At 44.5% G+C, this 17,362-nt stretch overlaps 1 protein-coding gene across 2 annotated transcripts in view; it reads left to right on the top strand.

Annotated features, from left to right (window-relative positions):
• LOC119161516 (uncharacterized) overlaps nt 1–16,748 on the top strand; it is a 69,882-nt gene extending 53,134 nt beyond the window's left edge. For both annotated transcript variants that reach the window (XM_037414038.2, XM_037414039.2), the window contains exons 8-9: nt 500–618; nt 15,675–16,748. In XM_037414038.2, coding sequence (XP_037269935.2) covers nt 500–618; nt 15,675–16,336 — 781 coding nt within the window. In that variant the 3' untranslated portion in view covers nt 16,337–16,748. The remainder of the gene's footprint in view (nt 1–499; nt 619–15,674) is intronic.
• The last annotated feature ends 614 nt before the right edge of the window (nt 16,749–17,362 follow it).

Genomic DNA, 17,362 nt, shown 5'->3' with positions numbered 1-17,362 from the left:
AAGGGACCTAAACTTTTTTTGAACATGCAGTAGACATTTGATAGGTTAGTTCAAACAAATTTCAATTTTTTTGTTTGCTCACATTGCCTAAATGTATTTTACCTGCCCGATTCAAAGTGCTCCATTGTGTTAATTGAGTTCTCTTCTGAGATTGCACATAGGTCAGCTAGGAGAGTTTTTGGGAGGAGTCTTCCCCTTGTGACAAATGGTGGCAGCTTCCTGCCATCGGGTATGAATACTAACATCACCATGCATTACTGTGTTTTGGCACCTGCTGCCCGCAAATGCACACTTTCCTCAAGAAAGCACATCATCATTGGAGCTTGACAGACTGCTGTTGTTTTTGGCTGTAGGCATGGGTGAGGCAAACACCATCACTATTGCTTACTTGGCAGTGATCAGAGGCTTGCACCAGCCGCTTGCTTTAAAGTGACTTTTTTCATTCTGGCTCAAAGAACATTTGCGTGTTGTTCATACGCTTACTCTTCTTGTGTCTTAGGTATGCCCAGGTGAAGTTCCCATCCAGTGAAGCACTGATCAAAGCACTTAAGAATCCTAAGTGCCGGACGATTGATAACCAAAATCTGGAGTTCGCCGTTGCACTCGTTCCGAAGCGGAGTAAGTATTGGTCGACTGAATCACGACTAGAGTAACCTTCATTACAGGGTAGCAAACTTGCTAAGCTGCAGAGCTGAATCTTTCAATTGTTGTGGGCTAGTCTACCTTCAGCATTTATTTTAATAATGAGCATTTGCCCACCTTTTGTGTGTCACACATTTAGTTTCATATTTGCAAAAAAAAAAAAACACTTTTGACCCCCCCCCCCCTCCCTTCCCAATCTAAATTTACTAAAGATCTTAAAAGATAGATGCATAGAGTGGCTGAAATATCAAAAAGTTGCTTGAAACTAGTGCGATTTGAAATGCTGCACGGTGACAGTGTGCATTTACATGCTGGCTCCACTTGCCAGGAGGGCAACAAACTCGCTACCTTCATGAAGTATTGCTACTATAGAGGAGGGCCTTGGTATGGAGCCCATCGTTGCAAATTACTTTCATTCACTGTTTTCATTCAGATGCATGCACTCCGAGACTACTGGTAGCGATTGTGGATGCAGGTTCTGCAACCATCATATCTAGCTGCTCTGGATATGCTGCTGTCAAGCTCCTAAATTGAGTTTTTACTGCTGTATATCATGATGTTCTTACGGGCCGGCCTTTAGTAGATACATCCCTTGGGCACTTTGAGCTCTTACTGTGCTGCCAGGTTTCCATGTCTCTATGAACTCTCGCATCTATTTTGAACACTGGTGAACTATAATCGGCTTCTGCCCACTTTCACAGAAAAGTACGAAACAGACGAGCACGGAGTCCAAATAGATTCACAAAAGAACAATGAAAATTTAAAATCGGGTCATCCCACAGCACAGGGCTAGAGTAACGAAGGTGATGACGGTGACAGCAATTAAGGTTAGGTGCTGGTCTTAAAATGGAAACTTTTATTATTAGAGGTATCATAATGAAATTAGGTGTGTATATATATTTCTTCCTCCTCTTTTCAAAAATATAATTAGTTTTAATTACACCAACTAGTTATCAAATTGTGAGAGCATAAGTTAAGCCTAATTGTGTAATATCTTACAGGTCGTTAAGGTACCTTCCCTCAATATTTTTATGTTCTGTTTAGGATGCAGCTGTAGCCAAAGACCTTCCATGTGGAGCTATGCTATTTATATTGTCACTGAGATACAGCATCATATAAAAATTCTCATTTGCATTGATGCTCCACAATTTTGAAATTGAATTAGGTCAGATTATTGTTCATAACATTTCATATGTCTCTTTTAGCCACAAAAAATACCATAGCTCCTTAGTACTGTTTCCTGCGAGTTCTACGGTATAAAATTAAAAAAAATTGCTTCACAAAATCATGATGAAAAGTTCCGCAAGGCTGGTCATGTTGGCAAAAAATGTGAAGCTGAGAAAATCGCATTTGAAGTTTGACATGCACCGCAAAATTTTCCAGAAGGAACTTTTACCACAAATTTTATACAAATGTTCCCCCATCTATTCCCCCGCAAAACATAAAGAAAAAGTGCCTTATTCCACCCTTGGAATCATTTCTATAAACTTTTTCCAATGTGGGAAGCATTATCAGAATTCCATCTTGACAAGCTCTTAAGGGGTTCTAGAAAAGCTGTGGGATATGAGGTTCAAATAGCTGTTAGGCAATATGCTGTTCAAATAGCTATGAGGTTCAAATAGCTGTTAGGCAGTATGCTGCCCTGGGTAATAAGTTGCTGCATTCCGAACCCTCAAGGGACCATGAAAATGTCCGGAAAATCAGGCATTTGTCCGTAAAAACGAATGCCCGCTGCAAAATGCCTTTTGTTATAGGTATTTTTTGCTGACAAAGAGGGTCACGGCTGTGGTACAAAGTTCTTGTTGCAATTTTGTAAATGCATCGTTTAGGTGGCTCTGAAAAGAGCTGCTTATATATATATATATATATATATATATATATATATATATATATATATATATATATATATATATAAAAGATGTGGCTGGTACTACCTCTGTGGTCAACACGTTGGCCCCCATAAAATCTATTTTAATGTTGCATGGCAATCCGTTTGCCCGCGATGTCTGCCTCAATTTCAGCTACACGTCATGCTTTCGCTGTTCACCTATGACAGTGTTATCAGTGCTCGCGTCAACTCCTAGCTCGTTGGCTGTGTAGGCGCTGCCGAAAATCGGAGGGCGAAGGCTATAAGCGCTACTCCAAGGAGGTCGAACTTTCGGGTAGCCGAATTTCCTGACAAAACGGTCTTCGTTTGCGACGATTTCTCAACTCGCTACGCTTGCTTTGGCATTGAGTAGTACACAGGATCAATCCGAAGTGTATCGCTCGTCGAACTTGGTTCCACGGCGTTGTCAGTAGACAGCGTCGTTAAAGTTTCCAGCGGATCCAACGGGTCCGGCCTCGACTGTAACTAGCTGCCAAAGGTCACTTGTGGCCAGTGCCTTCTTGTTCCGAGGCCGTTTTTTACGGCTTCCGAAAGCTCGTTGCGTCGATGGTTTCAGTTGAGAGTCTCCAGGCATCTCGATCGTGGTGAAGAAGTACTGGTGCAAAGTGGAAACAGGGTGCGTCGAGAAATACGCACGATTGTAAGAGCAGACGCCACAAACGGACAGCCATGGCGGTGAGAGCAGCACAAAGGAAAAAAGATAACGCATTGATCACCCCTGCCAATTGGAGACTCGAAAAGGCGTGCTTGAAAAGTGCGCCGCGTGAGGGGCAATTGGCGATCTGGAAACAACCTTCAGAAAACCCGCGACAGCAGTCTTTCCGTTTGAGCGACGCCATTTTGAGATGGCGCAAAATGTGCACAAAGAAAACAGTTTCTAATCAAGCCCAAGACGGCGGCGCTCGGTCCGCTGCAACGCACATAGCGGGTGCAGGAAGTTCGAACGAATTTTGTCCTTTTGGGGGCATTTTAGTACGACCGGGTTGCATTGAAGGCCGATTTTGTTGAGTTTCCCAACGGAATGCAGCATTAGCAATTTGAGGGTAGGTGCTCGGAAGTACAAACGCCCCGAAAATAAGCTTTGCAAAAAAAATAGATTTTTCGACCGTCCTAAGACACGTGTCCCCCCTTAAGGGGGGACGCGGCACTTCGGGACCGAAAATCAGCCAACAAATCGAGTTTTCGCGGACCTTCTTTTCGCGTTCCCGACATCATTGCGCACCTATTTACAAAATTTCATAGCCGAATACCATCAACTTTTATCTTTATTCAACTTTAAAAAACCGAAAACGGGCGTCCTGCCCTTTAAATTGAGGGCGAATAGCGCAGGTTTCGGCTCTACGATACGCGGGAACTACGCGCTCGATCGGCGCCATTTTGGTCTTGTTTGAAAGAACACGTTTTCAGCTGTTTTTTTTATTCAGTAAGCAACATTGAGCGTTTCCCCGGCTCGAAAAACGGGGCCTCAAAGACGAAGAGCCGCGCTCACTGCCATTGGCTAAACGGCGCACGTGACTGAAATGGCGCTTTCCGGTTGGCTGGAAGCTCGCGGCTTGCGCCTGCATACGCGACCCGACGCCATTTTGAAAGGGTTACCGCTGTGACGCCTCGAAATCGGCAGAGCACTCTGAAGCTTCTGATCGTATCGCCATGCCTGGAAACTCAAAAAAGTATCGGACCGTGCATGCATTTGGTCGCAGGAAACGCATAGGTCGTGGGAGAAAGTCTACGAAGTCATCAGAGCCCTTGGTTGACTCCGACGAACGATGTGTCGACGCTTCGCGGCCGTTCAGCGATGGTGCGACCGAGCGCGTTGCCTCCGACGACGATGACGGTGAAGCGAACTCCGGACGACTACGAATCGACGCCAAGGTGGTGACAAACGCCGAAGTCGAAGAAAATCATGCCCGGGAGAAAGCGACGCTCGACCGGGTTTCATCGGCGCCAGCAACTGCACGGAAAATTGACTTTTTCACCGCGAGTTGTAGCGAGGCAACCGCACAGGACTCGGACCACGCTGCTCCTTATCTGCTTATGCATCTAGATATCCTAAACGCGATAATGGGTGCCTTGTGTTGCAAAGCCTGCCACGGACCGGCTACGATCGTCAGAGGGGATCGGGACTACGGACTTGCCGTGAAAGTACTAGTGCAGTGTGAAAGGTGCGGCGAGATCGCGAATGAATGGACTTCGCCCCGCGCGAACGGCACGAAAACGTGCAATCCGTTTGAAGTAAATCTTCTCGCTTCGAGGGCGATGGTGGCTACCGGCAACGGCCAAACGAAAATGAACGATATTTTCGCAACAATGGGCATCTCACACCGCGGTATGCACCACAAGACGTTTCAGCGGCATTTGAAGAACACGCTGGCACCCGCTGCAACGCGAGCGGCTGAGTCCGCTATGAGCGAATGTGCGGAAAAGGTTAGAACAATTTATGATGACTTGTGCTTCGGCCACCGGGGCAATATTGCGGTTAGCTACGACGGCACGTGGAAGACGCGAGGCCATTCTTCCCACATCGGCGTGGGCACAGTTATCGAATTATTTAGTGGCTACGTGTTGGACTACGTCGTTCTTTCCAACTTTTGCCTAGGCTGCGAGGTGGGCCCAAAGCCTAGTAGTGAGGGCTATCAAGAATGGAAGGCTAACCACAAATGCCAAAAAAATACGAACAGCAAAGCGGGGCAAATGGAAGTGGAGGCGGCTCTAATTCTATTTCAGAGGTCGCTTGAACGCCATGGCCTGCGCTACACAACTATGCTGTCTGATGGAGACTCTAGGACATTTTGCGCCATACAAGACGCCAAGGTGTATGGTTACATTGACGTGCAGAAGGAAGACTGTATTAATCATGTACAGAAACGGATGGGCACCGCATTGAGAAACCTGGTGCAGAAACAAAAGTGCGATGGGAAAAGAGGCCTTGGTGGGAAAGGCAGGCTCACAGGTGAGCTGATCACCAGGCTGAGCACATATTATGGCCGGGCTCTGAAATCGCATGAAGGTGACGTGGGCGAGATGCAAAAGGCTGTGATGGCCACACACCGCCACGTCACCTCCACTGATGAATGCTCGGACCACAGTCTGTGCCCAGCTGGTGAAACTTCATGGTGTCGGCACAATGCCGCAAAAGCAAAGGGTGAGCCCGACCCCAGGCATGCCTACAATCTACCGAAAGACGTGGCAGAGGCATTACTACCGGTTTATACCCGGCTTTCGGAAAGAGCCCTGCTTCAGAGGTGCGAACGCGGCAAAACGCAGAACTCCGAGAGCCTACATTCGGTAATCTGGAGTTTGGCCCCCAAGGAGCACCATGCGTCCCTGTTCGCTGTTGAAGCAGCTGTTGCAGAAGCAGTGCTGCGCTTCAACACGGGCAATTTGAATTCTGCAACGGCAATCTTAGGTGAAATGGACATGAATGCGACAAGTACTGGTGCCTGGAGAGCGAGAGAAAAAGACCACCGTCGCAGCATTGTCTCCAACAAGAAAAGAACAGCCTCATTGGAACTCCGGAAGCTAGTGAAGAGGAGGCATGAGCACAAAATGCATTCAGACTATGCTTCTGGTGCGTTTTGAGGTTGTCTTGTTGCATCTTCTGCAATAAAAATGTGTGCCCACGTTTTTTCTCGATTTCTCAAAACGACAATTTTCATGTGCTTCCCATTATGCCGGAGCAATATCTCTTGTTCTATCTGAGTTATCATTACGATTTCTTTTTTGTTTCGAAGATAAATGCAGGGGATGTGTCGTAAAGTAAGTTTTATTGTAATAATTTTTGGAGAAAATTCTCTAAATGGATCTTTTGTTTCAAGTGTAAATGGGGAAATTTTTCATGTCATATTCAACATCCCACAACTTTGCTTCGAAATAGCCCAGAACAATGATTTATACTTTATTGCACACTGTGAACATACCGAATTAGTTCTATAGGTTGCACATCAATATCCAAGTTACAGTTAATTAGCTAATTAGGCCTTAATTGGAAAAGCCACAGCTCATTATATCTTTAAAACTAATTGTCACAGCAAAAAAAGAATTAGATTTTTGAAATCAGCAGTAAAATCTACATAGGCTCTCCAAATTTGACTGAGGTACTCGCAAAAATAAGAGTTTTTGGAAGGTGTAGCATCCCCCCTTAAGGTGGTTGGCTTCCATTGCCCGTAGTTGCCAGGCTCCTATAGTTTCGACCTAACTGTGTAAAAACGTGTAAGGGCGACACGTTTTTATTTTCCAAGAAATTAAGGCCAGTTTTTAGGGTGTTCCCGTACACGTGCATAAGTTTTTTTTTCATGAAGTAAAATTAATGTACCAGTTAGCAAACGAAGCGTGTTTATTGTATGGCATATGTGCTTAATCATCACTGGACGAGTCTCCTATTTAAATAGCTGTGGTAACGAAAGAGTTAATACAGTCAAACCTCGCTACAGCGAAATTTCCACTTCAATGAACGTTTTTCCATTACCTGCCCGCATCCCATAGGCTATAACGTACTAAATCTTCCCCCACAACAATTTATATGGGTATAGTGCACCCACATACCGTGTCCGCACCGTTCTTTCTTGCTGTCCTTTGCAAGTTATGCGAAATGGCATGCATGTAGGGTATTGTAGCAATCTTGGCTGCCTGCTCCGTGGCGTTTGCCCTTCCTTTCCTGCTTATATTTATGACGATGGCAGTTAATCAAGCGCATGAGATAACCAGAGTTCATCAAAATCATTTCACAAGCAATGAAAAACTGGAAACTTTTAACATTTTCAATCGATGTGAAAGATCTTTATTACACCCTTCCCCAGGTGAAGTTGACGTGTGTGCTGGAAGGTATCGACAGAGTAGGAGCGGTTTGATTTCAAAATACTACCGATGTGGGGGGTGAAAAAGCGCATTATACTTGGCCTCAAAGAGGCGAAAGCAGCCAAACTAACGCAAATTCACTGGATTTGCCACCTAAGTGGCCGAAAACTGCGTCGCGAAGTCGACATTAAAAAATTGGTCCTGAGGCATTCATACTTGAAAAGCGAAATGAAAATAGCAGAGCAGCCAAAACCATGTCTAAATGCGTCATAAACGTTCACATTCATTTAGCCCCTCATACATGCTGCCACCGCCTTCGCCACTTCGAGAATTTATTTTGCTGTGCCAGTTTCCTGAGCAATAAAATTTGTACTAAGCTCTAGTTGTGCGTCTGAAACACAGAAACGAAGCAGTTTGCACCTTTTCGGAAGATGCGTCTGCAGAAATGACACAAGTGGACACACCTGCAGCAGCGGTGGCACCAGATTTAGCTGGCTACACAAAAAGGACACTTTGGGGAACCAAATTGCTGCTGCTGCACATCCTTCTATTTCAGTATTCTCGGTGATCAAAATCAATACCAGGCTCTCAATGAATGATTCTTTGTTGAGGCTGTGAGCTTTGTCATACTGCATGGGTAGTTTTCAATCGCACTGATGCGAGCACTGCCGACTCTTTTCCGGCCTTGAATTCTTATCACGTAAGTGAGCATAAAACCTGAATAACTTTAGTGAAATTTGCTGAAAACTCTAATTAAGGAAACAAAAAACAGCCATAAAAAGTTGACCTCAGTTTTATATACCGGTCATTGGCAGAAAAACGTCGGAAGTCTGGCCACTACGGGCGTCCTATGAATATCTTTGGGCTCCGAGCTGCTTTTTTTTTTTGGGGGGGGGGGGGGGGGGTCTCAAGTGCTAGCTGACAACAGTTTACCATAGAGTTCAAGAAAACAGCGATCGAGTTCGCCAAGGCACAAATAAATCTGGTCTCAAGTGTGAGAAATGTCTTGAGATGCTAGTGCATGTGCACGTGAATGGGGGCCTTGGCTTTGAAAGTTCACACTAGGTGTTCTCACTGCTCAAATCTCGCCGGACACTATTTCTTTGTTGCTTCCTGTGATGCCGGCAGCTATTCAGTGGGCACACCAAGTGCACCACAAAAAACATTCGCGGCTGGCGGATGTGCAAGGATCACATCAGAACTCGTAATGATCGAAAGAAATCTTTATGTGCCAGACTGCAACATATCTTGGGGTTGGAAATGAAGGTTGCAAATTTTATACGGGAGCTGTGCTCGCGTCGTCATTGCTGTTGGTGACTTCAAAGTGCATATAAAGACGATTGTGACGTTTGTAAGCTCATTTCTTGGCTTTATGCTAGGTGGAATGTACGTGTAAACACGATATTCGCTGTGCACCATTTGAATTTGCGTTTTTGTCACTAAAGGTGCAGTTTGCTGGTTAGGTCCTTCCATGTGCTCCTTAATTTATTTTGATTTTCAGTAGTTACAGTTAGGGTGGGGAGTCGACTCATATTCCGGTTTTTAGTATTTAGGGAGTATTTCTGCCTTATAGCCATAATCGATACATGCCAACTCTCCCAAATTTTCCGAGAGACTCCTGAATTTCGACCTAATCTCCGGATTGTACGAATGTTATCTCAAATCTCCCGAATAGTGACTGCCACAACAGAGCCGTTTTTTTGTTTGTTTGTTTAGACACGCGCTTACGTCAGCCTTTCCTGCTGCAGAAGAGCACTCGCCACTACACTTGTAGTTCATTGTAGCCATACAGCCATACCATAGAGTACGACTAAGTATATTCTAGGACCTGTAGTATACTATGCACCTGGGCGAAGGCTGGCGGCCGCGAAACCCGGTCACCACCGTACCAAATGTAGGCAACCACAACTTTTGCATCTGTCTACCTTGCGGGGTACGCTAGGCCTACATCGCTTTCCTAGACGTATGTTGTGTTTGTTACGTGGTTTTAGGGAGTTGTGTGTTTTCAGTTAGAAAGTCGATGGTGGTTTCAAAAGTAAAGAAGTATACTTGCAAGTGTTTCTGGACTGAGTTTCCGTGCTTTGCCACTTTGCGAGAAGGTGGTATGTATTGATTTTGTATACCACGAGCGCCTGTGATGTAAGCATTTGGCACGGTAGCAAGGCCGACATATAGACAGGACAACATAGGAAATTTTTCCGAAATAGCTGCGAAGACAGTACAGTCAGAGCAGAATGTCTATACACGGGATTTCTTGTGAAACACAACATGCCACTGAGCGTAAGTGATCACGCAGAGCCATTGTTTAGGAAAATGCCCACGAAGTGTGAGGATGTGAAGCGGTATAGGTGCAGGTGCCGAAAACACAATGCATGGAGGCCCTAAACCACCGTGCTTTTGTAGTCGCAGCTTACAGAAGCAACGACAGCGCGTCGTAAATGTCGTAGTCTCAATATTGTTAGATTGCAAGAAGAAAAAAAAGGACCCCCCTTCCTCGCTGTGATCTCCCGAATTTTCATCCTGCTAGGTTGGGAGGTATGATAAGCTATAATTATTTACCCCTTTAAAGCATTGAATTATCACTAGAGGTCGGATTTATAGGCACCGAAAAACCGTGTTTTAGGCGACAAAAGTAGGCAGGCAAAACACTGTTGTAGGCTCCCAAAATCGTAAGTATAGGTGCAATGAACTTTGACCAAGTTCAAATTTTTGGTGAAATACGTGTGGGATTTGTGTTTCTTTTCAATTTTTCTTTTCAATTCAATTTTTTGTTTCTTGCGAAAAAGTTATTTTCAGCAAAAGATTTCGCCATTTTTTTCAACAAAACTCTTGTTTCCCGCCAAAATGAAGTTTTGTGCACGAAAGAGTTAAAGGGCTCTTATGTAGGTTTGAGAATTTCGAGAAGCGATAAGGAATGCTTGCGCTGGGCGCTCATGCGATCTCATCTGCCATGATTTGCAGCGCTACGCGCGCCATGGAGAGGTGAAATGTCAGACTGAACACCGCTTGACCTTCATCTCACGGGCGTGCGCACCATGACAATACATGGTGGAGGTGATTGAATGGTCCTGCGTACGTCAAAGTAGTATGTGACACTGCGAAAACTATTTGAGACGTGTGTAATTTGAGCAATCTGTTGCCTGAACTGAAGGTTGACGGAAATATTAAAACACATCAACAGAATCTACGCGAGTTATTTTTTTAACTTCGTGTAGAGCGAGATGCGAAACTAAGCTGCCTTTATTTTGTTTGCGTTAGTGTTCTTGCCGTTCTCACATTGGGCCAGTGCCAGCATTCACAACGCTTGGCATGTTTTTGGTGCATCGTCCGTTAGAGGACTTTTAGAGGTGCGATGCTGTGCATCGTGGTAAGGACTCCAGTTGCTTCATAAATTATGCTTGCATATATTACACGCTTTGAGGTTATAATACAAACGTAGGTACTTTGTATTCAAATATTTATGCTGGTGAATACATGTTGTACGGCCAACCCTCCCAGACCTCTAAAGCAGTCACATGGCTCACATATTTTCGTACTCGGGCATCATTTTATCTAAGATTTCAGAGTATTGAGAATAATAATATAATGGGTCCTTTATTATTCATCCAGAAAATGAGGAAAACTGGGAGAAAAAGGTGAGGAGCACCTCACACTAGCTCCTGCCCCATAAAAGTACACTGCCACAAAACCAGCAAAACAGCAATGCAGCAGAGGAAAAGTGCTTACCCACCGAGAAAAATTTCAGTCATGACCAAAGCACACACAACACAGGCATGTCAACTCGCATATCACTGTGCCATAACACTCTGCTACATGGGTGAGTACACTACCGAACCAAGCTGTGCTGACTTAGCCAGTCTTCAAAGTCACTCTAAGCAGTACTCCTCACGCCGAACAATAATTGCCATCTGACTTGCTCGTATTTCTTTTCTTGAAAATGTGGCTCTCACCACTTTCCTATTAAGAATGTTACGCTAATAGTTGATAGTGCACACGCCATTTATGATCAGGAAGTGCCAGAGCTAGGGTTACCAACTCTTCATTGAAGGAATTAAAATGGGGAGAGGAGGGTGTACACTAATAGAGGCAGCCACAGAAATCAGTTTTCTTTATTGCAGTATCTTTTAGACCAATCCGTTATTTTATTGTTGGGGCCTCTTGAAGTTGAACTTCAAAAAGAGCTGCTCCCAACACTTCAGCTTTTGCTAGAGAATGTTCTCAGAAATGTTCTTGCACTCCACACAAAAGTTCAGTTAATATTCTCGAGGCCCCTCGCAGCCATACCCCACAAAAGTGTTTCGTGAGGGCGATTCATGCAAACTATGAGTTCCATAGTGTAATGCACGCTGTTGGGTGTGCACTGAATCACATAGGAATTTTTAACCCTGTGGATGGTCTGGCCTAAATCTCAGGCATAATGCTGTCTCGAAAGAATAAAAATATACTCCGATTTAAGACAACAAAATATAGCAGTTCTATTTTGTTGTGTTAAGTTGGAGTATATTTTTAATCATGAACTCACCCGGCTTTTAACATTTTTGCATCCCGAAAGAGACGGCGTGGGACTCTGGATGTTATATAAAAAGTCGGAACTGTCCCACAAAATCAGGGATGGTTCGTAACTCTAGGCGGGGCTGTGGTGGTAACTAGAGACCAGATTATAGGCAAATAGGCCTATAATCTTGCATTCCTATCATGCCATTTTGACATATGAGCACGAATTAGAGGTCCAAAGCTTTTATATTGTTTGTATAGCGCCTATAAATGGCTATTTTGGACGTTGGTGCCTAAATTCTGTTTTCAAAATGCCTGTTTTCGAAATTGGTGCTTATATAAACGCTATTTAACCTCCAGTTTTGCTTTCAAGTATTGCTGGAGTCCGGTATTCATGTTACCCGGCAAAATTGAGCTTTCGGAACACTGTGGATGGATCACGTATCCTTACAACGATGCTGTGCATCGTGGTAAGGATACGTGATCCATGGCAGCCTCTCCAAATGCGCGCATAGAGGGATCCATCCGACAGAAATAGGCAGTACACTACAAAGAACGTCGAAACTACAGAACACCGCCTGCGTGCACGGCCTGGCATGAGCATGTCATGCAAATGTACCTTACGCGGGCATGACATGCTGATGTGTCCGCATCGCGTGATCATTCAACTCCGAGTTGCTCAGATACAAAATGTGGTAGGGAAGGAATTGGGCTTGCGAAATCTACATCGAGTGAGTGGTGAAGGTTTCAAGCTCACGTCCTTGCATACTTTCGCAGCTTGTAATGAACCAATTAAAAAATTATAGTGATACAAAGCTTTTCATTGAGCACGCAACAACTTCCACTGTCTAAGTAAGATTTCTCATGTGACCTAGTGAAGCGCCATTTAAGAAGTAAATGACAAGTAAAACAAAAGCCACATGGATAGTGTTTTTTTTTTTATCTACACTTTTCCTAGATGACACTCCATGGCACGCATTTGTGCTTCATCATCCTGCCAATGCACAAAAGCACATCCTGCTCCCTACACAAGCGAACAGACGCCGGAGATGCGACCAGACGACGCGGCGTGGATGAATGCATGTGTAGAGGCTAATTGACCTTCCTATTAGCTAAAAGACCTTGTAGGTATGACAATGCTGAAAGTAAGCTCCGCCGCAGTGGTCTAGTGGCTAAGGTACTCGGCTGCTGACCCGCAGGTCGCAAGTTCGAATCCCGGCTGCGGTGGCTGCATTTCTGATGGAGGCGGAAATGTCGTAGGCCCGTGTGCTCAGATTTGGGTGCACGTTAAAGAACCCCAGGTGGTCGAAATTTTCGCTACGGCGTCTCTCATAATGATATGGTGGTTTTGGGACGTTAAACCCCACATATCAATCAATCAATGCTGAAAGTAACTTATGAGATGGAGTATCGGTTGCACCCCACAGTGTTCCGAAAGCTCAATTTTGCCGGGTAACATGAATACCGGACTCCAGCAATACTTGAAAGCAAAACTGGAGGTTAAATAGCGTTTATATAAGCACCAATTTCGAAAACAGGCATTTTGAAAACAGAATTTAGGCACCAACGTCCAAAATAGCCATTTATAGGCGCTATACAAACAATATAAAAGCTTTGGACCTCTAATTCGTGCTCATATGTCAAAATGGCATGATAGGAATGCAAGATTATAGGCCTATTTGCCTATAATCTGGTCTCTAGTTACCACCACAGCCCCGCCTAGAGTTACGAACCATCCCTGATTTTGTGGGACAGTTCCGACTTTTTATATAACATCCAGAGTCCCACGCCGTCTCTTTCGGGATGCAAAAATGTTAAAAGCCGGGTGAGTTCATGATTAAAAATATACTCCAACTTAACACAACAAAATAGAACTGCTATATTTTGTTGTCTTAAATCGGAGTATATTTTTATTCTTTCGAGACAGCATTATGCCTGAGATTTAGGCCAGACCATCCACAGGGTTAAAAATTCCTATGTGATTCAGTGCACACCCAACAGCGTGCATTACACTATGGAACTCATAGTTTGCATGAATCGCCCTCACGAAACACTTTTGTGGGGTATGGCTGCGAGGGGCCTCGAGAATATTAACTGAACTTTTGTGTGGAGTGCAAGAACATTTCTGAGAACATTCTCTAGCAAAAGCTGAAGTGTTGGGAGCAGCTCTTTTTGAAGTTCAACTTCAAGAGGCCCCAACAATAAAATAACGGATTGGTCTAAAAGATACTGCAATAAAGAAAACTGATTTCTGTGGCTGCCTCTATTAGTGTACACCCTCCTCTCCCCATTTTAATTCCTTCAATGAAGAGTTGGTAACCCTAGCTCTGGCACTTCCTGATCATAAATGGCGTGTGCACTATCAACTATTAGCGTAACATTCTTAATAGGAAAGTGGTGAGAGCCACATTTTCAAGAAAAGAAATACGAGCAAGTCAGATGGCAATTATTGTTTGGCGTGAGGAGTACTGCTTAGAGTGACTTTGAAGACTGGCTAAGTCAGCACAGCTTGGTTCGGTAGTGTACTCACCCATGTAGCAGAGTGTTATGGCACAGTGATATGCGAGTTGACATGCCTGTGTTGTGTGTGCTTTGGTCATGACTGAAATTTTTCTCGGTGGGTAAGCACTTTTCCTCTGCTGCATTGCTGTTTTGCTGGTTTTGTGGCAGTGTACTTTTATGGGGCAGGAGCTAGTGTGAGGTGCTCCTCACCTTTTTCTCCCAGTTTTCCTCATTTTCTGGATGAATAATAAAGGACCCATTATATTATTATTCTCAATACTCTGAAATCTTAGATAAAATGATGCCCGAGTACGAAAATATGTGAGCCATGTGACTGCTTTAGAGGTCTGGGAGGGTTGGCCGTACAACATGTATTCACCAGCATAAATATTTGAATACAAAGTACCTACGTTTGTATTATAACCTCAAAGCGTGTAATATATGCAAGCATAATTTATGAAGCAACTGGAGTTCATGGAGGTGTGCTTCTTTCGATATATGATGGTCGGGTTCAAATATGCCATTTAAATGCTGAGAATGTGCTTGTAAAATCTGAGCTCATCAGATAAATACGAATCGCCAAAAATTTTTACTGGCAAGTGAGTATCGGATTTGTTCAGATTTACGCACGGAGCTCTATCAATAACAGCTTGATGAAAAAGTCAAAAGCCTTGCAAGGAAGCTGTGGTGTTTCATTTTCAATAAGACATGGCCTATTTGGGCTAACGATTTTTTTTAAACCTACATGAGCGTTACTGCTACTGGTTGATTATGTATTCCTGGCTTGATTTACTGAGATAGTGTGAGTAGTGGTGTTGCTGTTGAACAGTGTGACCAGAAACTGTACAGGTGTTCTCGAGTTAAAGGGCTGTTTTCTGCCAAGGCAATGTTTTTATGTTTTTTGTCTGGCATGTCTTGAGGTTTGCTTTTCCGATCAACAGCGATGCTTAGTGACTTGGTATCGATTTTGGACATTGGGACGCTGTAACAGTTTGTACATTATGAAGCTCTTGTGTATCGACATGACTGCACAGCTCAGTTTCAGGCAAGATATTGATTGTGTACAGATACTTCATTAGAAAGCTGATGATAAATGTGATGCTAAATTCAGCATCCACTTGAACCTAGTCATGTCTTGGCATCAGTGGATGCTGAATTTTATTAGAGCCGCAAGTGCAAAAACTGAAGTAGTTCACTGTTTGTGGGTAAAGTGTATCAGTTTGTGTAGGGAGAGAGCATTTCTGGGTCTGACATTCATTGGCTGTGATCTTGGGGAGGAATACTCGTAATGTTTACTCATGTTGCATTGCATTCTTGCATGAAACTAGCTGATTATTTGTATTTTGATGTGCAGAACATAACAAGCCTGCCTTCAATACAAGTCAGAATGCTGCCCCCAGCCCAAAGAACAAAAAGGCCAAGAAGGGAGGCAATCTGCAAACGCAAGAAGGCACGAATACTGCAAAAAGGGAGACCCCCAACAAGCAGCCTGGTGGCCCCAGTCCTAAGGGCTCTCCCCATACCCCTGCCCAGCAGAAGAAACAGAGGAAGAAATCCAAGTCACCTGGTCAGCAAGGGGGACCCAAGATGCCTGGGCAACAAAGGGGGGCTAAGACACCTGGTCAAAAGGGGGGACCCAGGACGCCTGGGCAGAAGGGTGGATCCAACACACCAGGGGTACCCAGGACACCTGGGCAGCAGGCAGGACTCAAGACACCTAAGGGACCCAAGACACCTGGGCAACAGGGAGGACCTAAAGCACAAGGGCAGCAGGTGGGACCCCATACACCTGGTCAAAAGGGACCCCATACACCTGGTCAAAAGGGACCCCATACACCTGGTCAAAAGGGACCCCATACACCTGGTCAAAAGGGACCCTATACACCTGGTCAGAAGGGACCCCAGACGCCTGGTCAAAAGGGACCCAAGACACCCGGGCAGAAGGGACCAAAGACACCCAAGGGAACACCTTTCCAGAAGTCGCCAGGACTGAAAGTTACTCCAGCCATGGCTTGAGAGGGTTGGACTAGGGTTTTTAACAACTGTGAATAGAAAAGGGGCAAATAGGGCGGGGTGAGGACCAGGGTTGCCACTGGTGGCTACTTTTTGCCAAATTGGCGAATTTGATAGGCCCGTGGCGACCTAAAGTTAATATTGGCGACGTGGTCAATTTTTGCCGATTTTCGGCTTACGTCGCAACCAAGTTATGCATTCTATACTCAGGGTGTCCAAAACGAATTGACACTTTTTTAATGTTTTTCGTAGTTTGAGATCTATTCGAAGAAGGCGGACTTTAAGCGCAATTCAGTACATCTGTACTGTTGCTCGAGTGCATCTCCTGAATTCAAAGATCCTGCGAGCACTAGCGCACTGGTGCGTCCTTCACAATTTTCTTAGCAAAATTTAGGTCTGCGGACTGCTTCTCGTGCCGTGAAGCTGTGGTGTTATACTACGTTTCTTGGGTACTTCAAGAGTTTTCTTCTGAATTGGCTGGTAACAATTAAGCCCCATGTTACAACCAGAGCTCTAACTGTCCTGAATAGCTTATCAATTTCACTGCTGTAGTACCCCCTAATTTGGTATGTAGAGTTTAACTTTAACATATTTTTCGGGCCGGTCAAGAAGTCGGCTTCTTTGTGTAGCCTTCAGAAACTGCATTGAGAGAAATGTGTAGTGTAAGCATGACCTCAGTGTGGTGCGGGTATTGCGATGATTACGCAGTACTTTTGAATTTGTTTTTGTTACTTTGTAATTAGTGTGTTCGATTATGGGACACATGATTGCCCTGCAATGAAATTCTCTAAATTTGCAGGCAGGCCATGCACACCTCCCTCTCTTGTAGTGACTGCCTCGCCCTGTACTAGCTGCATCTAGAAGCATCGCAAATTTTTTGTTATGAGGCGGTAGCATTACGGACACTGCTGGTGTGTGCATGCCGTATCTTGGTAAGTTCTTCTATGGTGAAGCGGTTGATGTGACTGGCATTGAGAAATGTCGATGTAATTAAGGGGTTATGGATGGTACATCACTCCTAGGGGCTAT

Source organism: Rhipicephalus microplus, chromosome X (assembly GCF_043290135.1).
Source record: "Rhipicephalus microplus isolate Deutch F79 chromosome X, USDA_Rmic, whole genome shotgun sequence".
NCBI lineage: Eukaryota > Metazoa > Arthropoda > Arachnida > Ixodida > Ixodidae > Rhipicephalus > Rhipicephalus microplus.
This window is presented reverse-complemented; position numbering and strand designations above follow the sequence as displayed.